The following is a 25,874-nucleotide window of genomic DNA, read 5'->3' as shown; positions in this document are numbered from 1 at the left end:
AGTCTGAATTATAGTCGGTTTTATGCACCCCACCGTAACAGGTCCTAGAATTGTCCCAGACCAATGGCATCTCACAAAGGCTTGAGGGGGGTGTCGTCTCTTTGTCTTTTACGTTATCTGTTATGATCAGGTAATTCTCAGTAATTTCAAACATAGCTAGTCTTTCCTCTGTGTTGCTAAACCAGGTGCATCGCCCGTTAGTCTATTGCATTCCCAGTAGTAACCAGTCTCCCTATCTCCCTGTGACCTGCCAAAATGTGTCAGAAATACGTTTACTCTGACATCTGTATTCCCCAACAGTGCGGCTGGGGAGAGACCTCTCAGATCTTTATCGGCTGTAATTGGACAGACCTACTGTAGGACACCCGTAAAACAAAAACAGAGGGAGTGATATTTCAGGCGCTGGCATTTATTTTTAACCAGCCTGAATTCTGCAGATGTGTTTGAACTCGCCTGGTGTGAGGTGATTTTCATTGAGAGCCACTGTTTTAGTTGACATCCTGGCGTGCATGACTTTACAGCAGCACAGGGCATTTGTGAAAAACTATTCCAGATTGAATAAAGCAAAACTAGAACATTCTAGATAACTATACTTAATGATGAAAGAAAGAATCATAACAAGAAGGGTCCAGGAAAGTACAGTATGTTTCTTCAGACTACCGTCTTTCCCTGAACTACAGGTTTGTTCAACAGGTCGCATCAAACAATGCCACTGGGCTTCAAACTGAAATGACGTGAGCAAAACTACAGTGTTTTGTCTGCCTAACACACCTGAGAGATATAGTGAGCTCAACCTCTTTGTGCTTTTGCCACTCAAACAAAACCCTAGACAACAGTGCCAGACAAACATCCAATAAAGCGATAATCACTCTCCAGTCTTCTCCAGAGAAATTGTATTAGAATAATTGATTGGCAGTCAGTAATCATAGCCACTCTGTAATTACACTCTAAATGCCTCGACTCTGAATGGTCTAATGGAGATATATATTGAGTGATTTATTTGCAGCTGTGCTGTTGTGCCCAGGCAAAGAAGAAGGGTTTAGGGAATGTCTATGATGATAAGTTTGGACCAGTGGTGTAACCATGGTGACCTGTTGCTCACAGGAAGCTGATTGGAGGATTCAGCTTTCTCCACATGAGGCGACAATGAGAAATGTTCTGTGTATATTGATATCGGATGGATGCTGGATGGATACTCAGTACGCAATGAAATAAAAAACAAACAAGAAAAAAAATCTTATTATGCTCATCATTCTTGTCCAAAGATATATAGATACGCGAATATTTTGTTTTGTTTTGTTTTGTCTGGATCATTACACACATCCAATTATTATAATAAAAGAATGATGTTATTAATAATAAACATCTTCCACACAAAACATATCGCAAGCAACCTTTTCAAAGTACTATTTGCGATGCTGAAATTTTCCCGCTATAAATTATTATAAAACTGGCAATTGTATAACTGCACAAAATATTGTGCGGCAGCATAAAACAGCAATGCAATAATGCTGCTAATTTTTCGGTTGGTAGTTGACATTTGAGTTTAGACTGGAGAGGCTAAGTATATTTAAAATATATTTATAGACTTTCTCTACTGTATTCATCCACATTTGTCATTTAACAGCACTGGTTACTCACTGCATTTTAAAGGGACCAAAAGGAAACCACAGTCAGTTTATTTCCTTTCGTTTACGATCTGTGTATTTTTCACATTATAGGAGGAGACTGCACCTTACTTCCTGGTTACTGGGGTTATATGTATGCTGGGTACATGCAGCATGCTGAAAATACACACATACACACACATACACACACACATACACACACACAAATATCACAGCCGGCATATCAGAGATGCCGTCTTCCAGTGGAAGCATATTACATGTTCATATTGCATCAATCTGCAGGATAGTAAATGGTTACTTGGCAAGGGGCAATACTTTAGTCTATATATAGGCTACTCGGCATACAGTAGGCGTACATTTTAAGACAGAATTGTTTTAATTGTTATTATTGATGTTGTTGTTGTTATTATACTATTACTGCCAGTACTACTGATAATAACAATAATAATAATAATAATAATAATAAATATGATTTTAATTTTATTTTTCATTATTAACCAAAATCTAAAAAAAACAAGAGCTGATTAGCTCTTTTGAAATGGATGTCATTCCCTGTGAAATAGCCAAAAGGAGAAAAGAATTATCCCAGTTGGGCGCACAAATACAAAGTTATTAACTGGTTGAAGGATTAAGCATTGAAAACGCTGTTGTGGATTAATGACATAGCTGAGAAAGGTATTTGTCTCAGCAGTAACCTAATACCTAATGCTTTAGTGCCCTTACATTTATTCTCACTTAAATTTCTCTTAAAGTCAACATCATCCATCCATCCATCTATCCATCCATCCTTCTAACTGTTAATCCGGAATGGGGTCACGTTTAGCCTGGAGCTGAACCTAAAAAGCATAAGATTCGAGGCCCACTGGATAGGATGCGAATACTAGAGGAGTTCTTTCCTTTCAGAGTAACCCCATTCAGTGCTTGTCCCCAGTCTCACCTGACAATGCTGCTTTATTCCTCATCGGAATGCTTCATGCATTTTTTTGGCTGCTGTGCTATATTTCATATATGTTTGCAAGATCTCAGAGCCCAACCCAAGCCTGTTCCCAAGGCTGAGGATATCCTGAATGGGATGTCAGTCAGCGAAGGATAATAGTAATTTAATCAATCAATCAATCAATCAATCAATCAATCAATCTACTATAATGGCCCAAATATATGATGACCCCCTACTTTTTTAGAAAAAAAGTTTTTGGAATCAAACCAAATCTTGCTTTATAAAGAAGAATAATTTTGACAAAAACATAAGAAGTTAACCAGCAATTGGATTACAAACAGTGCATGAAATGGCAAACATTTTAAAAAACAAATGTATTATTTTGTGGGGGAGGGATAGATAATAAATATTACAAACTCTACAATCCTTGAGGGCGCAGAATGTTTTCTGCAGCAGACCCACACGAAGAGGATAAAAAAACATATTGTGGAGAAAGGGTGCGCCCTATTAAAAAATGGTATAACAGCTCTTTTAAAATGAATGTTACTGTCTTTATTAACAGCCACTATCGGTGTGATACTGGCAGCGTCACAGACAGGGAAGCCAGCAATTTACATGACACTCACGGATACACGCTAAACACGTGCATTGGTAGGGTTGCAATCTCTCATGTGTCCGGCATGGCACTCACGCTTTTTGACTCTCACGCTCACGTAAGAAGCCTTACGGCAAATCTATATTGTGGCAAGTCAAAAACATTCGGGACAACGTGCCAATTATATTTACATTTTTCAAGGAAATATACAGGAACAAAACATGGAATTATGGTATACTAGTGCAGGACCCCCATTGAGTGATAAAATGTGCCTGGAGCAATAGGCAAGTGTAAGAAGTTTGGCCTACTGCTTCAAGGACGATAGTGACAGCGCATACTGACCTGCCGACCACCTCTGGCCGTCCTAAGAGTGGCCCGAGGAGAGAAGCACAATTCTACTCCAAACTCCAGCCTGAACGACACCTACTCACTTATTTCTGATTTGTGTAAAGTTTGTGAGCCCAGCAGGGGTTGGGTTGTCAGCTGGCCTTCAAACCTTAGAGGATTTTTGTTTTTACTCCTGTAACTATCAGAGATGTTCTGGCCCTCTCACGGTTGCCTGGTGGCATTTTGGACACTCACTCACTCGCACATGTGCATTTTTAACACTGCATTTTTTAATACTGCATAACCGTACGGCTGGTATTATCTTTCTGTAGCCGATCTTGTTAAATCTTTGTGAGGTGCTTCATGAATATGATTCTGTGCACTACAGTATATAAAAATTATGACTTTTCCCATATTTTGCTGCCTAGGTCACCAGCCGCTGTCCAAAACTGGAGCCAGTTCTGTCCAGCTGATTAAATATTCAGCTTCTAATTACATGTTTCATGAGGATTAACGATAGCTGTCTATTAAGGTAACGTTAGCTGATAACATTGTGGTTTGATCATCCCTACTAAGGAGTTAGTGGCTTAATTGTTGGCAGTGTCTTTAATTATTCTGAAACACATCATTAAGCCTAAAATTAAACTGTTTTAGGACAGTATGGGGTCATGGTTTGTGACTCCTGTGCAGTTTCTGTGAAATAGTTGCATTCAGATGGTGTACTGCAGATAGAACATTTTGAATTGTAACTAGTTTATTATTATTGTTATTCTTTCTTAGCATTTTTCCCACGCTTATGTGTGGTCTGATCAGTTTTCTCCATACACCTCAGTCCAGCATCTCTTTTCCAAACAGAACCTTTTCTTTTAAGTCCTCCTACAGTCCATCCATCCTATACTTCTGCCATCCCCTCTTTCTCAGTTCCAGTTCTTCCATTGCCGTCACTCTCCTACCAACACATTCATTGTCTCTCCTTATCAGGAGTCCAACCCACTTCAGCATACTTGCTTGCGCTTTCTATGATATCTCCCCTACTTTTGATGTACCTCTGATCCTCTTATTCCTAATTCTGTCCTTCTTTGTAACTCCACACATCCATCTCACCATCCTCATTTCTGCCACATCCTGCATTTTTTCTTGCATTACCCTTTACTTCCTCTGACTCTCTTCCATACATCATTGCTGGTCTCACCCCCAACTGAAAAACCTTGCTTTTAATCCTTGCCTTGATTCCTCAATCTCACGGTACTCCTGAATCCTTCTTACAGTTGTTCCATCCACACTGCACCCTGTTGGTTATCTCTGCATCCAATTCTCCATCTTGGGCTGTCACTGATCCTCAGGGTTTAAACTTATCCACTCTTATTAACAGCTTTCGCCGTAGGCTAACTTCTGAATCCCGATTACAATTAGACCTCAGATATTCTGCCTTCTTCCTATTTATCTTTAGTTTTCCGTCTTCCAAAGCCCTTCTCCATTCTTCAGACTTACTCACCACTTCCTTCATTCTGGTACGTTTAAGAACAGTCTCCACCATAAGCATGCACCAGGGGATCAGTCACGGATCAGTCTTTTATTCCAAAAAAATCAACACATGCATGACTTGATCAAAGTGTTAAGGGTTTAAAGAACATCCACAGTGCAGCCCAATTCTAGGTGGAAACTTGCTAGTCTCCCAATCATTCTCTGTCCCATGCATCTCCAGTTTTTCATACACCTCTTCCAAACCATGAATTTTGGCTCCTGCCGCTACCCTCTTCGCCTCCATGTTTACCTGCCCATACATGTCCCTGTCCTCCTCCCTCCTGATTGGTACCACATCTTCTTTCTTAGCCTTTATAACACCCTGCACCTCACTGTTTCAGCACAGTGTCTGGAGCTCTCCTTCCCGTTGTCCTACCCAACACTTCTTCACTATCTTCAGTAAAACTTGGCTATTATTTTTCCATCATTCCTCCGCACACTCAAATGACTGTAAAAGCTTTCTCCCTAAACCTGTTCTGAAACCTCACCTCTTTTAATCTCCACCACATTATCCTTGGCGCTGATCCCTATGGTCCTGTTCTCCTGCTGACTCTGATCCCCCAGTCCATCACCATTACTTTATACTGTGCTGCCACACTTTAAACCATTTATGGCCTTGAAATTCTTTTTTCCTTTTATATGATTTCTTCTACACATTACTTGGCTTTCTCTTCCTCCAATAATGTATTGATGCTTTTCCACTGCCACCAGTGAACTGAGCTCTACCCCAGTCATACCACAAACTGGCAGTTTTCTATTTTAAAGCATGCAAGCCGTACCCAAGCCATATCCGTGCCATAATTGCACTGACGTAGCCCTGCTTACTAGCAGGGCCAAAAGGATTACAGAACTGAGCTGTTTGCGTCACCACCATCTGATTGGTCGAAATGCACAGTGGTACCCGTGTTCTGCACATGGATTATCTGAAGGAAAAACGGTATATTCTATATATTATTTAGTATTAGTAGTATTGCACATCACAATGTATTTATGCATTACCAATAACTCTGAACCTGAAAATTTCCAACCTCCTACTTACAAAAGTACTATAGAAAAGCTAACTGGAATGGATTCATAAGTGAATGCTAATTCCAGTAGCGTTTGATGCTAAAATACGATGGAGATTCTCACAGACGTGCTGATAGAAATGAGTAAATCATGATGTGTACGGTGTGAACAGTAAATAAGCATCACTTGGGTTTTACGTTGCTGTTACTCTCCAAACCCGACAATGCCTTTATGGAGCCGATCCTCCGGCAGTGGAAAACCAACACAAGCTGGAACCGGCCTCTTTTTGCGGTACGGCCTGGGTGTGGTTTGGTTCCTGTAGACCAAAAGCACCAATATTCAGAAGCTGGTTTACTTTCCTCTCAGAAAATGCCAATGGCAATGTGAAATCTGCTGTATTCTCCCCTTCCTCATGTTGCCCCCCATTTCCCATCTTCCCTATACCCTCTCTGCTCTGTCCCACGTGCGCATTTAGATCCCCACCAACAATCGCCCTTTCACCCTCCTGCGTCGCCCGAATCTCTCCATACATTTGTGCCCAGAAAGTCTCCTTCTCCACTTGAGGATCATGTGCACAAATGATAATAACTGAAGTCTCACTGAGGCCCAGCTTGACTCTCGCTACCCTGTCACTCCACAGATTCTTCAGATAATGCTATTCCTACGTCATTTCTCCTTTGCTCTTAATCTTAACCATCTTCTCCACTGTACAGCCCCACTGCCTCCTCTCAGTACTCTCACTTGGTCCCCGTCCACCTGGTCTCCTGTACACACGACACCTCCACTGCCAACTGTCATTGTACCCACGTTCACATTCCCCACAGGGGTTAGGCGGTACACACTTATGGGGTACACCCTAGTATTCTCCAAAACCGATTGGACTGACCACATCATGAAAAGTTATGGCAAAGGTTTACGGCTGGTTGCCCTTCCTCACACAAATTTATCTGGGCTTGGGACTCACACCAAGTTGGGTTGGTTTGCCCCCTTGATGGCTCAATTATTATTATTATTATTATTATTATTATTATTTGTTTGTTTGTTGTTGATGTCATGCATCAGGTTATCTTATTTATAAGCATTTATATATTATTCTTTATATATTCATATGGTTTTATGCGCACAATTTGAAATTGGCACGAAAAATTTCATTAGAACAGAGGGACCATTGAGTGAAGTAAGGAAATTGAATCAAGATAACTGCACAGCAACATTTATCACTCGCAGAGGAAGCCTACTGTATAAACAAAAGCGGGCAGTGCTGCCCCTGACCTTTGCTGCTCTTTATTTTCCTTTCTGTTAGCAGCCCGTTCTGGCTCCTGCTTAGCATTTCTGCTGGCAGATTGCTGGGAATCCTTCCCCCCCCCCACCCCCCCCCCCCCCCCACCCCCGGCAGCACCGGACGGCCACGGCTGACATTCCGTCGAGGGCATTATCATTCTCAGAATGGGGGCTTGCAGCCGCCGCAAAACCTAATTAGATAAGCGGTTATTGAAAAGGGATGGATGGAAAATCGTGAGGAATAAACTCTCCATACATCACTGGGAAGTTTACATCAATATGCGTCCCACACGACGAAGAGGCACTCTGTGTCTTAATGTTCTGTCTTCATAAAAGTTTCATTTCTCTGCTGTCCATGTCTGGGCAGATGCTTTTAAATGGAGTCGCATGCGTATGTGAATTTAACATTATATATCCCAATTATATACATTACATGTCCATCTACTCATGCGCACACACATACCCACACACACACACATATATATATATATATATTTTTATACATTTTTATTATATAATTATTGTTTTGCTGCCATTTATGCACATTAGTTGTTTGTTGTCAAAAGTATTTTTGGAGAGGTTCGTAGACAAACTCAAAAATCACTTAATCAATATCTGAAAATATAATGCATATTATGCATTTTCCTAATATATTCCTGATGAATTATACCACAGAAGATTGCCTTTTCTTTCAAGAGGTCCATGCAGATAAATTGGTCAGGTTTTGATGCTTGGCAGACCGCGAGCGAATTTTTATTCGTAGGAGGTCATTATTTTGGAAAAGCCTTGTAAATATTTATATTCCTATTCGCAAGGTAGATGCTGCAAGGCAGACCTTAACGATGGAAGAGACAAAATACAGATTAAAAGACAACAGCTTTTACTGACGCCTAAAAACTGAAAGTTAAATTCCAGTTTGGCAGTAAACTCAAACGACACACTTACTTGTGTTGATGCATGAATGTAAGGTCATCGCTGCTGCGATAAAGTAGAAAGGAAACAGGTGGAAATTACCTACAGTAAGTAGGGCCATGAGCTCATTATAATGAGCTGAATTTTCCTCAAGCTTAACTTCCCTGTGGAGCATCTGAGTTCTTAGGAAAATGTATTAGACTGTATTTCAAATATTAAATCACAGGATATATATTTTATAAACACTATTAACAATTAGCGTATTCTTAGTAAATCATGATTTGGATGAGCTGATATCCCAGAGTCTGGCCACCTACAGGCCAATGCACAATTTGGTAGCACTGTCAGCTCACACCTCCAGGGTTCAAATACCATTTTCATCCCCGGTGGTGTTTGTGTTTTATACTATGTGATTCTGTGTGTGCCCTGCTATGGACTGACACCCCCTCCCCAGTATTCCCATGCCCCCTGCCCCATGCTGCTTGGGACAGGCTTCAGAACCTCTAAGTCCCAGTGCGAGATAAGTGGTTATATGATGGGAAGGTGGATGAATGACAGTACAGTATGTTTTACCATTTCATTGAACTCTTACATTAATAACAAGGCTTGCGACCTTGACCAACGATAAGTGGTCAGAAAATGACTGAATGGATGGACTGTTAACAAGGGTGGTTGTTAACAGCAGTTTCAACCCAAAAAGCCTTAGGGTTTTACGGCAATAGTTAGAAGACATAGTTTTATAGCTTAGGGAAATGCTCTGGTTATTTCACAGAAGGTTTGTCAGGTCAGAGTCAACCAGGGTTATGGAATTGCAAAGTTTTGTGCATTTGTCAAGTGGTACATATGTAAGAAGTTAGTCAGACATGCCCACAAAATGATAAGGAGTGAATGAATTTGGGAACTGTGTATTCCTGATAGGCAGGGCACATGATAAGGACTGACTGACTGACAGGCAGCTGTTTCGTAAGATCTAACTCTCAGACTTTAAGCCTTATTTATATGTATATAGAAGCATAATTTCTACATATGTAACAATTTTGCAAATTGTTTTTTGATTTTTACATGAAAACACTCCCGGTTTATTTAGCTGCAGGAGTTCAAGAGTTCATGCCAACATAATGAAAAACATTCTTGATATTATGATAGATCACACAGGAGAGAGGACGAAGGAGAAATAGCATTTAAAGGATATAAAATTCAAATTAACAGTAGTATGTAAAAGTCTTAAGTCTCCAAAGAAAATTGCATTTAAGTTGTGTTTATGTAGGCAGAAAATATGAAATTATTTTTTTTCGAGTGTCAGCCATCTGCAAATCACTGCTCAGGTCACCCATTATTTACAGGTACCATCCAATATATTCATGTACTTGTTGAACTCAACCACTAACACATCATGTTGGGTGAATCAATACCTTGAGTTAGTTAATTAAGTGAGCAGGTTGTGAAACTTGACAAATACGTACATGGAATGAATGGGGTGCCTTGGAGGAGAGGTTTAGCAAAGCTGTCTTTTAGCACCTAGAAGATATCAGTGACTTTTTGGCAATTCAGTTCAGTTCAGTATATTTTTATATATCGCTTTTCATAACAGAGTTGCCCTAAGATGCTTTACATGGGTGTGTTGTGATGCATTCCTGCATCATTTATACAGAAAATTAAATCACTTTTGCTTTTTGTATGACTGTTTACTTGTGCATGCAGTCATTCATCAACTTGCATCCTATCGAATAACATCCGATATCCAAAGTCTCCTAAGAGTCTTAGTAAAATATAGGGACTTCCAAAGCTGACAAAGTAGATACCAGCAGACGTATTTTACCACATCTGTGGCATGGGGGGCGGTGTGTAGCTCAGTGGGCTAAGCCTCTCTGCCTGTAATCAGAAGGTCACTGGTTCAAACCCAGCCTCAGCATGACTGTGGGTCCTTGAGCAGGAACCTTAACCCTCAGCTTCCTGGGCGCCGCTACAGGTGGCAGCCGTTCGCGGACAAAGAGCAAGCAGAGGGAGGTGTGCAGACAATTTCCCCACAGGGATCAATAAAGTATCAACTATTATGAACCAAAACAAACTGACTGTTGTCACTATAGAGGTTTAGTTAAATGTGTTTGATATTACATCTTATGTATATTTGACCTTCCCCCTATAATGGTCAAGATACGTCAACATTGATTTACATCCCCACTTTCGGAACGGAACCCACACATGAGTCGATGGATACCTGTATTCTAATGTTACATAACAGGCAAATATACACATATACCTGTATACAAATACACATCTGGTCATAGAAGACCAAGATATATTGTATGAAAACAAAGTATTGTCATCATCATTATTGAAACATAATTTTCTTTGGTGGTCGAAGACTTTTTTGACATATGAACTCCTATAAATCTGTATAAATATGTACTCTACATGCATATTTAAAATGACAGTTTTCAAGGTAATGGCCATTGGATAACCAAGAGAGACAGCATAAGACATGAGATGAGAGGAAACGAGATGAGATGAGATGAGATGTGATAAGATAAGATAAGATAAGTTGATCACGGTGGAAAATTCATGACTTTCTGCATTATCACAGATGTTTTTGACCTCTCTAGTACATGATTAAAAGGATGATGACCAAACTCCATAATAATTCATCCCTTTGCTCTTGGTCCCTATTAAACGGCGGTGAGCAATGTCAACATCCGATATCTGGAGATTCAACCCTATGAAGCCAAAATAAGCTCTCGCCGGAGTCGGTGCGATTTAAAGAGGCCGCTGGGAGTTGTTGCCGTGCTGGTAGCATGCGGAAAGTGAGAGGTGACACTCCAGTGTAAAGCCATTCGTATTTGTCCTCTCCAGTTGTCTGTGATTGTAGTTAATTAGTCCCAAGAACACAAAGGTAGAATGAAGACATTGATTATATTATGTAAACCCGCTCCCCACTTTCCCTCCCTTAATGGAACTTAATTCATCATGTTTTGAGACAGACTCTATGTGTATTGCAGATATCGTCATCTGTGCTGGGATGCAGTTTTCAAATGAAGCATTTCAGAGCAGTTTACCAGCACACAGAGGCAGTCCAGCTTTATCTAGGGGATTCACAGAGTCCAGGTTATGAATGAATTCATTATGTTTCATAATATCACTTGTCTTCAGGCTCTCTGCAAATGGCGACGAAAGTGCTAGCGTTGGCCTGTGTTGATTTAATTTTAGCACAACCTAGCAAGTGACAAATGTATTCTTAATAGCTTCAGATATATATGTTTTACAAGTACTAAAAGAACGGTACCCACAGACTCACAAGTGAGTGTCACAGTTTAGAAACTTCATAGTGAATACAAATACATTAAGATATATATATCTTGTATATATATAATGGTATGTTATTAAAATCACTTCTGTAGCTGCGGCAATAAGCAACTTAATGGATTCAGCATAGTTATTTATTCCTGTGATATTATCAACAGATTAATAGTGGATGCTAATAGTTTTATTTAATATTCAAGCAGCATTTGCCACAACTGCAACCAGTCCATAGTGCGATATACCATTACCTGGCAGCATTAATTAACTCTCACGTGATCCATTTAATCTGCATAAACAGCACCATCTAAGGGTCATTCCGTTGCCAAAGGCTTGTGTTTCCAACTCTCATAGCCCTACTGTACAACACCCCCCCCATAATCTTACATGTGGATAAGGCTGATAAGTAGCGCATGTGACTGAAGAACCAACAGTCATGGATATGATGTCTTCAATATATTGCCGTAATTAGAATATATTACTTGAAAATGTCATTCTCTTTTCATTCGATTTTTCGTTCTAATCAAATTTGCCGACAGGCATGTTCCTGATCCTAATACCACACGTGATCATGTTAGCCCCTCGACCTTACGCATTCCTTGTTTAGTGCAGAGAGCTACAATTATCTTGCATTACATATAATCTGGCCCTAATTGGTTTACATTCTGGAGTTATATTTAGATTCGGAAGGACTGCATTTAGCAATGATTTCCCATTATAATTAGATGTGTTGACAAAGAGTAACGGCCGCCAGTGGTTTATTACAAAATCATTATTACTTAGAAAACTCATTACGAGAGGAATACCATCCGTTAATGTGCTTGCTAATGTATCGAGAAGTAGGAGAAGGCAGTGAGAGTCACATCGTCTGCCCAGATAACCGGTAATGGTAGGGTGCATTTCAGTCGCAATGCCGTGGTCAGCCTTCTCCATTATAAGGGAAACATTAGACTGTGTTAGGACATATATACTTAGTGTGACCCGTCTGTCCTTGCTTAAGATACGATGGTGAGCTGCCGCGTAGACTCGCATAATTAATGCTTCACTTGGTCACCTTTGACCACCTCGGCTGTGTCACAGACTGCATAATTTGTCCTGAATTATCCCCATGGTGGGACTTACAGTATGAACATCCCTTAAGAGAAAATCGTCTGTTGGACATTTCATAGTTAGGTGTGTCATAGCGTATCTCCCAATCGTTAAAAGTTATTATTATTAAAGAGAACCGAAGCCATCCACTCGTTCAACGGCTCGACACACCTGCCTTGAGTGTCTGCAGCATAACTGAGCCCCTGAGGTAAAATCCCCGGGGATTCTGTGAGGCAGAGGAATAGAACAAGTTGTCTAATTTGCCAGACATACTGGGAAAAATCCCCACCTTCCACCACCTTAAGGAAATAAATGGATGACTGAGTCTTCAGGAAAAAGATGAAAATGACTTGCAGCTTATGCCAGGCGCAAGGCCAGACACATGCTAGTACATTTTAGGCTTATACTACCTAATAAAGTGACCTTAATTAGACTAAAGATAATTAGACTAAAGATAAACAACTAAAAGGCAGGTCTTTATTGATGACTTTTTTTATTTATATTTTTCACATTATATAATGCCTTAATATTCGTCAAATCATATCATATACCACATCAAGTACCTTACAATGCTGCAAAGTGAAAAATTCTATCATTATTATTGTTTGGTTTGTGGGTGTAGTAAAATCATATGTAAATTCCTGCCTTGTTTCAATTATTGCACATGAAATCACTATTTAGAGGTAGCTAAGCAGTTAAAATATTAATAATAGCGCAGGCCACATTTAAATTGTGGCATCCATCCAAATCTTAACAGCAAATGTCATAAAATTTTATTCTATTCTCCGAAGACATACATCAATTCATATAAATTGTGCTTATATCTAACAATTAATATGCTGAAATGTGAAATGTCAAAGTTGGTTAGCTATTCAGAGGCAATTTGCTGTTTCATGATTGCGCCAGGCAGAAAAGACTGAACACTTTCCATAAAACTCTAACTCCACAGGTCTGTCAGGTGCCCAGATCTCTGCTTATATTGTCTAGTCATGTTTTTTTTATCAGTTTTTCTGTTGTTTATTAATAGTTACTCAGACATTTTGCCCTACAGAAGCCCTCTCAGGCCAGAGCAAACGATACAAAGAGACTCCGGTCATTGCAGTTGAGTTACATTCTTGCGAACAGAGATGAATGCTCTTATATCTGAATAATTAATCAATTCATAATGAAAACCTGATGCGAGGCACCAATATGCATCCATTTTCGGGGACTGGGGGGCCTTTATAAAATCTTTCAGATTATATACTGTAGGAAAGTCAGCAGTGTCATTTCTATTATAGGTACAGATGGAGTAGGCCTATGTTAGTGATTAATTAAAGGGTACAGTAATTGACTGCTTTAGCTTTTAAAAGACAGATGGCAGGGCACCATAATGGAGGATAAATCACTGTACTTAACGGACCTCACTCTTCTAGACTTCTGTTTCTCTAACACTAATAGCCATGAATAGGAAAGAGTCTAACTATAAAAGTAGTTTTTCAGACATTAGATTTGTGTGTGTGTGTGTGTGTGTGTGTGTGTGTTTTTTTTTTTTTTTTGGAGGGGGGGGGGGTTGTTCTTGGAGTGAATGGTAAGCACTTTGATTGTTGCCAGTTCATACCAATTGTTCCTGTACTCAATTCCCACTCACTGGTAGAAATGAGAGCTTAAAAAAAAGCTAAAACTCATTGTGTGGCCATTCTGTTGTGCAGTGCGGTTTACTACAGTGTTTCATGCCTCACGCTCACTCATCCGCGTTCTAGAAAGTCTGCCCACAGCAAGTTTATTGTAGTAAGAACCCCAGTCTGCTGTAAACATCACTGATTTTGAGACTTAGCATAATTCCAGATGTAACTGTGTCACAATGAATAATTCGATGAGATAGTGTGTGTTGGTTAAGGATATGTAAAATACATAAATTGTGCTATCTCTGCACCTTTTGTGGGTGCACAATGGCTGGGCACTCTATACAGTATGTGGATATCAGGGTCTCCAGTTACTGTTTCCATTCAAGAGAGTTTATTGTCATATGCATAGTAAACAGTAACTATGCAATGAACATCTTACCCTGGGCATTGTTCCACCCACCAGTTAACACAAATACAAATTAGGGTGCTTCAATAATGCAATAAATATGAATACAAGTATGACAATGTACAATTATCAGAATAAATATGCATACAAGGTGCAATGTAAACATATAGTGCAATGTAAGCATAATGCAAATATTTTGAGTATTGCATATTGAGTATTCTATACACTTACATGCACTGCAAGAACCAATAAACCCATAAAAAAGTGGCAAGCCTTGTTCAAAGCTAACCTCTAAACCCCAGCAAAGTACAAATTAACTGCTCCCACATAAGACCACTTCCACAGTTAAACAGCCTAATTTGATTTTTCACGGTTAGTCCCAACTAACCACAGCTGACAAAATTAAAATGGAATCTGCAAAATGCATTCACTTCTTCAATCTTTCATGTACTTAAATTGCAAAGCTGAACTGTGACTAATACAGAACTCACTAAAATGAAGTGGAATGACACCTTAAAGTAATTTCAGAAGAGCATTTCTGCATTTAATTCAGTCTTGGTATATTTATAATAATATAAATATATAAGACATCTGTTTGCAGATTCGGACACTGCAAATTCCTCAACTTCACAATGATAATTGTTCAGAAAGGAAACTCGTACTGCAAACACTGTAATATGATGTAATCTGCTCGGCCTTTACTCTTCTGGGGTACATCTGATTGCATTAGTGAAAAGTTAAAGCTTTTTTACGTGAATCTAATAATGACATTAACTAGCAGCACTGTGGTTTCACATCTTCAGGGTTGGGGGTTTGAGTTCCGTCCCAGTTCTTTGGATTGAAAGTTTGCGTTCCTTCCACTGTTTTCATTTCTAGGTCTCTTCCCTTTAATGTGGTTTCGTCCCACAGCCCAAAGGGGAGGCATGGGGAAGGCAAGGCGAGTTTGTTTATGTAGCACGTTTTCATACACAGAGCTCACTCAGAGTGTTTCACAGACCCAATACGATCAGACGTAAGTTAAAAGAGTACAATAAAAAAGTGAAGTATTCAACATCATTAAAAATGCAGAGTTCATAAACATTACATAAAAGCTGTAGGAAATAAGAGTTTTCAGCTTATGATTAAAGTTGGTTATTGTTGGGCCATCCAAGGAATTCAAGGAAGCGAAGACAGAGAGAGACGAAAACCTGGGCAGATTCTGGGGGCCCAGCCCAAAATAAACCCACCACCCACTCTGCCACATCACCCGAGGGACCCCCATGCTTGGTGAAATTTACTGGAATACCCTAGCTGGGGGCCCAAGGTGACATTTTGTCAGATTTTCGGCTGTACTGCTGCATGGAAAGCATACAGTTAGTTTAATTCTTATCTCTAAACTACCCATAGATTATTCCCAGCGAGGGACTGGCATCCCGTCCAGAGTGTCCCCTGCCTAATACCCCGTGAAACCCCATAGGAAGGCCGGTTATGTAAAACAGAGTTTATATACTAACAAAAATCAAGGAACAGTACGTAACAGATGTTTACGGTTAAATAACACAGAACAGCAACTACCAGTGTACTGAAGAGCTGGCCGGACACAGGCTGATTTTCCACTTCCATGGAAACAATAAAGAATTCAGCTCAGCAACACAGTCATTTCTCATCTTTCTTGCCTCCTGCATGTCAGAAACTGCAGACCTGAATGCTTAATTTTTTAGAATCAATTCTAACGTTAACGTCAAAATATATATATATATATATATATATATATATATATATATATATATTTTTTTTTTTTTTTTTTTTTCTTTTAGCAATTTAAATGTTTCTTTCATAATAGAGGCAGGGCTCCCGCAGTAGGGGGAGTCCTTCAGGGGCCCAGACACTAGTGACTAGAGAAATAGAACGATCCGCTCATCCACTCCGTCAGCAAATTTTATTGTGAGGACCTCCTCTCCCCCAGGCAAATTTTACCGTCACGGTTAGACCAGCGCTAAAATATCGGTATCGGAATCGGTAACAGTAATACCAGCTTTGATATTGGATTACATTTGATTGTATGAAAATCAGTGGCATTGGAGCCAGCTGCAGGAAATGATTATGGTGACCATCAGGGGCCAGTTACGTTTAAAGGGGTGGACATGCTACAACATGCCTTTTGTGGTTCCACTTAGGGAAAAAAAATCACATTTTGTGTTTATTATTTTAATTTTGGGTGGCAACTGAGGTGGCCACATATCTACTAAGTCACCTCTGGTCACCCCTTAGATCTGCCCCTGAGTGGTATCGCCCATCCCTAACATAAAGTGCCACGCCACAGAGATGCGGTTGTGGAGATCCTAATCTATGCTCTCTCGTTCGCTCTCTCTCTGGCTCTCTCTTTCCCTGGTCTTTATATAGAAACGGCACTGTTTGCTCCCCCCCCCCCCATCGCGCACACGTACCGTTAGCCGCTTCTCCTTCCATCCCGATAATCTCTTCCACTGCGCCGATGGACGCTTCATGATGACAGTAGGATTACATGGGCCCGTTAGGCGTAATTGCAGTGGGTCGTCCGGCTGTTTATTTTCCTATTTCACCCCCGTCTTCACACGCAAATGAGCACAACCAGGCCCCCGGCGTATATTGGATATGACATAAAAGTCACACGTCGAGCCGTTTATTTCCCGTCGCTCAGTTATGCACTACGTTCGGAAAATTCAGCGTCATGTGCTTAACGCGTATTTTTATTTTAGCTTTTTATTGCTCGCTGATCACATAAGAGGCTCCAGGAGCTTTTAGGTTAAACGATTCAATTGCTTTTGAAGTGCAAGGGCGGGCATATGTCATACACTGTTCGCCGGTTCCTGACAGACAAAAGAAATCAAATGTTAATTCTTTTATGCTCGCGATTTCCTCACGAAAGACCGTTTTCTGGTTCAGAGTCTTTCCTTTCAAGTTGGTGATTTGCTTTCAGACGTGCGTGCCATGTAATCTGGGCTTTGGGAGATTCTCACCTGGAAAATGCAGAATGCAGAACATATGTATTTCCCCTGTGGATAAACAGCAGGGAGCTACGGGTGAGACAGATTCTGTGCTAAATCCTAACTGTAAGAGGGAGCAGGCAATTTCTGGAAGCGCAACTCTGTAGGTAGCACTGTAGCTCTGCACCGCCAGGTTGTGGGTTCAAGTCCCACCCCTAGTTCTGTGTGGGTCTAGCTTTCATTACCCCCCCCCCCCCCTCATTTTTGCACTGGTGTTTATATACAAACATATTTTATACCACAGTTAACATTTTTAGTGCAACTATTAATTTCTTGATACTTCTCAACTTATGTGAACAAAAAAATCTTTAGTTTTAATCATGATTACTTACATTACTCTATAATTCCGGTCCCTACACTTTCTGTTGTCATCTGCGCTGCAACAGAAAATGACGTCATGGATCCATCAGTCATTTTTCCATGACCAATTAGGATGCCAATGACCCACAGCCTGTGCTAAGGAAATGGGGAATATATTAACTGGTATTTATTAAATACCCATTACTTCAGTTTTTTTAATTTATTTAGGAAACAAACTTAAGTACGCAGTTTAATAATTTATCAAATACCAAAGGAACGTCAGTGTCTCTGGACACATTTTACATTAATAACCAGGCTATTAGCCATGACCACAAAAAGGAGATTGATGCCAGGCAAAGAAATGATTAAAACTCTCATTTACTGATGGGAATAGCTGATGCTTGTTTTGGTTTGCAACAGCAAACAATAGCATTTTCAAACAACAGGCATCTAATTAATCCCCATCAACGGCAAGAAATTGTCGGGATCTCGTGTGGGTGAGCATTTCTAAAAGGGGATTGGGGTAATGTGAGAGCGTCACCGCGGACATCGTTGCAGAATGGAGACGGGGTCAGTCTGTGCATATGCTCTGAATCCTCTGGTTCAGCTCCTAAGAGGCTGTAACTGGTGTGTAACTGGTATGTAAGGCCTGCATGTTGATGAAGGGTGGTTTTGTGTCTGTTATGATAGTAAAAATAAGACAGTTGACCCTACTACATCATGGTGGATAGGTTCGCAGCCTCCCCACGATCTGGAAAAACCATGTACTGTACAATTTTTTTGTCCCCTGCAAAGTAAGCATCTGGGTAGACCAGAGGAAAGCGAAAAGACACAGGAAACACAAGACGGGAAGATCACTGTGAGAACATAAACTCCACACACATGGAGTCAGGGCAGAGACTCCAGCCCAGTCCAGATACTCCCAGTTTCAGAGGTGTGAGGCAACAGTGCTACTACACCACCGATAATAGTAATTATAATGACAATGACAATGCAGCATTTTATTTACATTTCAGAAACCCAGTAATGCTTGCAATAGGCGAGAAAATGCAAAGCACAACGAGGCAGTAGAAATAAACAAATAAATGAGTTATTGCTAAGTTCCCAGAAACCTTGTAGGAAAATTGTTCATGATTACTGATGAAACGTCGCTAGCATCTGAAATCTTTGTGTATATATATATATATATATATATATATATATATATATATATATATATTGCAATATATACATATAATGCATGTGCAAATCAGAACTAACAACGTTAATATCAGTGCAAAATGACATAATATTCCTGTTATACTGTGTATTGTAATGTTTTGATACCAATCTATGTAATGTGATTCTAAGGAATGCTGAGATACAGCCACTTCCCTTCTTGCAGTTAATTTCATTACTGAAGCTTGTACACCACAAGGCTAGCTGTTTACTAGTGGATACGGTTTTTCTCTGAAACCATTCAGAATGTAGCTCGACGAGCATCACTGCACAGACCATAAGGTTCCTGGACGCATTCCTGGCCTCAAGCCTCAGGACCAGAGCCAGTCCCTCCTTGTGTTAGTACCGGGGGTAACAGTTTTTATAGTTCAGGTCACCTGGCAGCTCCATCCTTGTTGCTGTGTGTAAGCACCCCCCTCCCAAAAAAAGACCTGGCGTCCAGGTAGCCTTGCCAAGGCCTGTTCCTGTTTTTCTGACTCTTCATTGGGTAGGGGGCAGACTATGGCTCAGCGGTATGCGAGGACCAAACATTTTTAGAAACACTAGCGACCAGAAATTATGGTTTATATTGCATGCCATACTCTTAATTGAACTTTGCATTGTTTCCAGTAAAAATCTTGCCGCTTAGATAAAGTGCTGCAGGTTAAACAATACCAGTGCTCAGTATACTTTAGTGAGATAATGAAGGTGAATTTGCAATTTTGCTTGAGTTCCTTTGGCATTCACTTAATCCCTTTATATTATAAAACCATTTTTGGGGGGCAGCTACTTATGTAGATTTAATAATTTTTTGAATTTGTTGTTATTATCTAATATGGATGATCTGATACTGGGATTAACAATCAGGCCTGGATCTTACACATGTGTCAACGGGGTCTTACAAGTATTTACTTACATTTAAAACATAAAATACTATTGCCATATATAATGATGTCTCAGAATGTGACTGAGCGTGATCCATTGAGAATCAAGTTTCCCTGCATGGCTGCAGATTTCGCGGAGAGTAACTGCAGTTTGACGAGGCCTGTGGGATTTTAGCAGAAAAACAATGCATGACAAAGCACTGGAAGAGTCTTATCAAGTTCACTGCAAGGCATGGTCATGTCTCCGTGAAGCGTGCAGTATTGTGGAAATGACTGCACAGCCAAGCCCTGTATAGTCTCCACGCAGCACTAAAATGGGCAGGAGGCCGTGAAGCGCAAAGATGAGCTCAGCAGAAATAACAAGCAAACAAACCCCAATACAGCCTGAAGCGTCGTCAGACGGCTTGATTTATCGCTCTAATTCAATTCGCAATCCTTGACTCTGTTTTGTAATAAGCAGCAAACATTGGTTTTTCTCAAAAAAAAAAAAAAAAAGAAATTTAAATAATAAATCTTCTTTTCTAGGGCATAAATTTATGAGCGAAGGAGAATACATTGAGATCACAGCAATCACCAAAGACCAGTCTGGAGTGTATGAATGCAGTGCCAACAATGACATCTCCACCCCTGATGTACGGACCTTGCAAGTCACCGTCAATTGTGAGTACGGCGATTGTCTGCGTCGCATAAAGCCGGCGGCTCGGGAGGCTTTGGGGCTTTTGTACAACCACACTTCTGCAAACGCCAACTGCACATTCTGCGTTTTTACTCCATTATTAAGCCGTATTGCAAGTCTTGCACGAGCAGATCGCGTACGCCCATGTACCGCTGGCTTTTGTTGAATGCTCAAGGGTAAGCGGTCCTTCTCTGAGCTCCCTCTCTGTCCCACATAGATCCCCCCTACATCTCGACTGCCAGGAGCACCGGCACGCCGCTCGGGCAGAGGGGCATGCTGCAGTGTGAGGCCTCGGCAGTTCCCGTGGCTAATTTCGAGTGGTACAAAGAAGACCGCAGGCAAGTTAAGGTCCATTATGGCACATAGAGAGGACTGGGATTTCCAGGGGATCTAAGAATCTCACTGCGTAGCTTATCTGGACACCCGTCCTCCTGACACAGACATTGGTGTTTAGATCTTCGTTTTTTTTTTCATTTTAAACCAAGTCATTGCTATTTAAAATGACATGACCGTAAAAGGGGGCGGCATGGTGGTGCAGTGGTTAGCACTGTTGCCTCATACCTCTGGGACCCAGCTTTGAGTCTCCGCCTGGGTCACATGTGTGTGGAGTTTGCATGTTCTCCCCATGTCGTAGTGGGGTTTCCTCCGGGTACTTCGGTTTCCCCCCACAGTCCAAAAACATGCTGAGGCTAATTGGACTTGCAAAAATTGCCCGTAGGTGTGCATGTGTGAGTGAATGGTGTGTCAGTGTGCCCTGCGATGGGCTGGCCCCACATCCTGGATTGTTCCCTGCCTCGTGCCCATTGCTTCTGGGATAGGCTCCGGACCCCCCGCAACCCAGTAGGATAAGCGGTTTGGAAAATGGATGGATGGATGGATGGATGGATGACTGTAAAAGTGGATACTTGGAAAAACAAACATCCACACATACTGTGTGTGTGTGTCTATATAATATACATTTTTTTACATTTTTAGTTTTTTGATTGTAGTCACAGATAAATAAAATAATGGCCCCACAGCCTCAGAAAAACTGTTTTTTTTTCACATTGTGGGGACATTTGGTACCACAATGTAATGTATATCTAACCCACACACACACACACAAGATGGGGCTGAGGGATGCACATCAAGACATTGTGGACAATTCTATGCTTCCAACTTTGTAGAAAGACTTTGGGGAAGGAAGGCCCTTCTCTGTTCCAGCATGACTGTGCCCCAGTGCACAAAGCAGGGTCCATAAAGACACGGTTGGGTGAGTTTGGTGTAGGAGAACTTAGCTGGCCCACACAGATCCCTGACCTCAACCCCATCACACACTTTTTGGATGAACTAGAACGGAGATTGCGAGCCAGGCCTTCACGTCCAACATCAGTGCCTGACCTGACAAATGCTCTTCTGGATGAATGGGCAAAAATTCCCACAGACACACTCCACAATCTCATGGAAAGCCTCCCCAGAAGAGTGGCAGCTGTTATAGCTGCAAAGGGGGGAACCAACTCCATATTGATGCCTATGGATTTAGAATGGGGTGTCATAAAAGTTCCTATAGGTGTAAAGACCAGGCGTCCCAAAACCTTTCGCAATATAGTGTATATAATAAATATAATATAGGATACTGCAATGTACTCTCATTTAGTAAAGTAATGTAGTTTAAGTTAAACATTTACTTTATTGCATTTATTGCAAATAATATTTATTTCATTATGGAATAAGGAGTAAAACAGATTGTTTGGTTATTTATATCATTTGTATAATAATTTGCTTATGCTATGCGAGATAGCTGACAAAAATCCAACAGAGTACAAAAATGTTGCTTTATAACTGACCATATACCATCATTATGGAAAGAAGAACATGAAAAGGCAGCAAAGGTACATCAATAACATTGATTACCTCTTTCCATGCTCCACAGAGTAAATATGAGGTGCGGCTGTTAGGCTTGTGCTCTGATAACCTCCGCAATGCCTCCAGTAAGACATCTGCTGTTGTACCTTTCAGCAATTTGTTCCTGTAAAATACTCCCATATGGAAAGGCAATGGCTCACTATTATAATAGATAGAATTAAACCCATTAAATGACAGAAGCAACATTCAAACTCTATTTAGTCGGAGGTCCTTTTTCAGCGGGTAATTTATTCTAAAGTTAACTCTGCTTTTTGATAGCAGGATACTTTTTATTTAGCTGAATAATACTGAAATGAATGGATAGTACTGCAATGGGCTGGCCCCCCCATCCTGGGTTGTTCCCTGCCTCGTGCCCATTGCTTCCGGGATAGGCTCTGGACCCCCCGCGACCCAGTAGGATAAGCGGTTTGGGAAATGGATGGATGGATGAATGGATAGTATATACAAATTTCCCTCTTTAATTTAGTAACGTCACACATTTGACAGTGACTTAGTTGAAAATGTGCTTTGTAGCAACTGTTGACAAAATGAAGAGTGGCACACAACAGCTGATAATTCATCCAGTGCATATACACTGAGAGCAATTAGATTTGGAGAGAATGGACCGGCTCGTAAAATGGCTACTTTAAAAACAGGCACTTCCAATCTTCACTGACATCTTGTCAATGATTTTAATCATGCCTAAACCAATATACGTCCTGTGATACACACACTGTGAGATTTAATAAAACAATACGCGATTAAAGCACAACTGTCTTTTTCAAATGTGACTCAATTAAGAATGTTAATTGGGTACGAAATGTTTTTAGCGTAAGTGACACAATGCTGAGAAATGACTATTATGAATAAATAAAATTATTTCAGTAGGCTAATATGACAAATTATAGTTAATGTATCGCAGCTTCCATCTTTCTGCCATTCAGATGTTCCTTTCTGTAGACCAAGATTCTTAAAAACTCTGCAGTCTTCTATAAGGACATTAGCGCCAATATGACTGTAGCAAGAAATTAATTTCACTTGTCAAAATTGATATAGTCCAATTAACAATAGCAGCCCTTGTTGAATACTCACAAATGACTGTTTTCACAGGCTCTTCAATGGACTTAATGGGGTTAAAATCGAAAACAAGGGTAGACAATCCATGCTTATCTTTTTCAACGTTTCTGAAGAGGACTACGGGAACTACACCTGCGTGGCTATGAACACCATGGGAATCACAAACGCGAGCATAATTTTGTATGGTGAGTCCAGCTGTTTATATATAGTTAATGTTCTGTATTTGACTTATAGTATGAGGATGTAATGTGTTTAAATGTGCAGTGCAAATTTTTGAATTGGGTTTTATCATTTATATTAACACATAAAGGTTTACTTGTCGAGAGACTTGTGAGATTTCCTGGTAGTTAGCTCCCTAAACTTAGCTGTTTGGAAACTAACATTCTATTCTAAGTATGCTCATTCGTAGATGCAATTCATTGCTGTTTCTTGTTGGTACTGGTAGTATTTCTGACCGGCGTTGTTGTATTTAAGAATAATTTAATGCTATTGTCGGAATTGACCAGCAGCTGCAGCGTGTGTAATGATAGTCGTAAACGGTTGGTGTGCATTAGCTATGATGACTCGTACGTTCATGTCAGTGTGCCCCATTGACATGCCAGGAGATGAGGCCTTTGGTTTACAGAGCCCAGCTGTTGGTTGTAATTTTCTAAGTGCTGCAGGTAAAAAAAAAAATGTGCTAACAAAGTGATGAAAAGGGTCAAAAACAGAATTAGCACAACAATGCCAGTTATTGTCGGAGCAGATTGGAAAGGTGAAAGTGTGAAAGTGATGTTATGGATGGATGCTAAACAGTAACAGCTATGCAGCTACGGTCACAGTGACAGTCACAGTATCCCAGGGACCACAGGGCATGGAACGACCTGGAAGAGACTCTGAGTCACCATTTCACCAGATCTGTATGATTGTGATTGGGGGATTGAGATTTTAGACCACCTAGAGGAAATCTCACACAGGCATGCAAGCCCACATAGACTAGGGGTCAAATGTAACCCCAGAACCCTGGGCAGAGGTGGATAGTTCAGGTCCGGAAAGTAACAGGTTGGTTGGAAAAAAATCTTGTTCTGGATTTTTACTTTCTGGACCTGAACTATTCACCTCTGCCCAGGGTTGACCAAGGATAATAGCGCTACTCTGTGATACCCTGTTCATTTTATGAATATTTCCATCGTGAAAGCATTTATTCAGCAAGCTGGTCGTTGTGGCATAACACAAGTAAGTATGAAAGCCTGTTTGAAGACTCCAATCATGCACCACAGAGCCATTTTGTAATGCAGAAATAAATGAAGCCAGTCCCTGTCAAAGGCGAACAATGGTACTGGAAACGGAGGAAGAAAACTTGATGTCATGTCAAAGTACCATTCAGCATTCAGTAACCCCCTTGCGAATTATAACTGCTGATAATTTGTACAGTCAATCAGAAACGTTTCCCTTGACACTCTTAGGAGAAACCCATTAAAAGTTTGTTTTCATATAAAAGCGGTTTACATGGTTATAAAATTCACTTTAACTGAACATTTAGATGTGGGAACATAACATGCAGGTTATGTTAAAAGCTGAACATAGAGACATACAACACATTCATTCAGATATTATCGAAACATATATCGCATGTTATATATTTATATGTTTCACCAAGGATCTTAGCACGGTTCGTGGCCTTAATGTTAATTACTTTCTTTCCAGGCCCAGGGGCTGTGCATGATGTGAACAGGGCATCCCTATCTCTACAGAACTCGCTCTGCCTTCTCTTGACTGTGATTTCGTGGTTCCTTTTCAAGTTTTGATGCAACAGTGGTAACCCTTCAGTCACCTCCTGAATTGCAGTACAACAGACTTTAATCCCATATGAATAAATGAAAATCACCAACACAGATGGCTCACGTTTTTTTAGAATTGAATTGGCAGTGTTTTTTTTTTTTTTTTTCCTTCTTTCTTTCTTTTGAGGGTGGGGCGGGGGGGGGGGGGTCGCTAGTGGCAGGAAGTGAGTATATAGGGTTATAATAGTATTGCAAAGTGTGTGTCTCTCCAACCTTTTATATGTAAAAAAAAAGGAAAACAAAAACATTGTAACAGCTAACGATTTAATGGTTTTGCTCATTATTAAGGTATACATTTGGATCACTGGTGTGTCCTGTCCTGTTTTATTCTGTACAATAACATAAGCTTTTAAGTAACCAACAAAATAGTATTTTCTGTGCTGAGTATGGAAACTGCAATGTTTTATTGTTGAATTACTGTAT

At 40.4% G+C, this 25,874-nt stretch overlaps 1 protein-coding gene across 2 annotated transcripts in view; it reads left to right on the top strand.

Annotated features, from left to right (window-relative positions):
* The window catches only part of opcml (opioid binding protein/cell adhesion molecule-like), a 265,188-nt gene extending 239,624 nt beyond the window's left edge, over positions 1 to 25,564 (top strand). For both annotated transcript variants that reach the window (XM_049017737.1, XM_049017736.1), the window contains 4 exons: positions 20,520 to 20,654; positions 20,888 to 21,008; positions 23,665 to 23,816; positions 25,318 to 25,564. In XM_049017737.1, the coding sequence (XP_048873694.1) occupies positions 20,520 to 20,654; positions 20,888 to 21,008; positions 23,665 to 23,816; positions 25,318 to 25,418 (509 nt within the window). In that variant the 3' untranslated portion in view covers positions 25,419 to 25,564. The remainder of the gene's footprint in view (positions 1 to 20,519; positions 20,655 to 20,887; positions 21,009 to 23,664; positions 23,817 to 25,317) is intronic.
* The last annotated feature ends 310 nt before the right edge of the window (positions 25,565 to 25,874 follow it).

Source organism: Brienomyrus brachyistius, chromosome 6, assembly GCF_023856365.1.
Source record: "Brienomyrus brachyistius isolate T26 chromosome 6, BBRACH_0.4, whole genome shotgun sequence".
Classification (NCBI taxonomy): domain Eukaryota; kingdom Metazoa; phylum Chordata; class Actinopteri; order Osteoglossiformes; family Mormyridae; genus Brienomyrus; species Brienomyrus brachyistius.
Note: the sequence above shows the minus strand (reverse complement) of the source record. Positions and strands in the feature narration are given on the sequence as shown.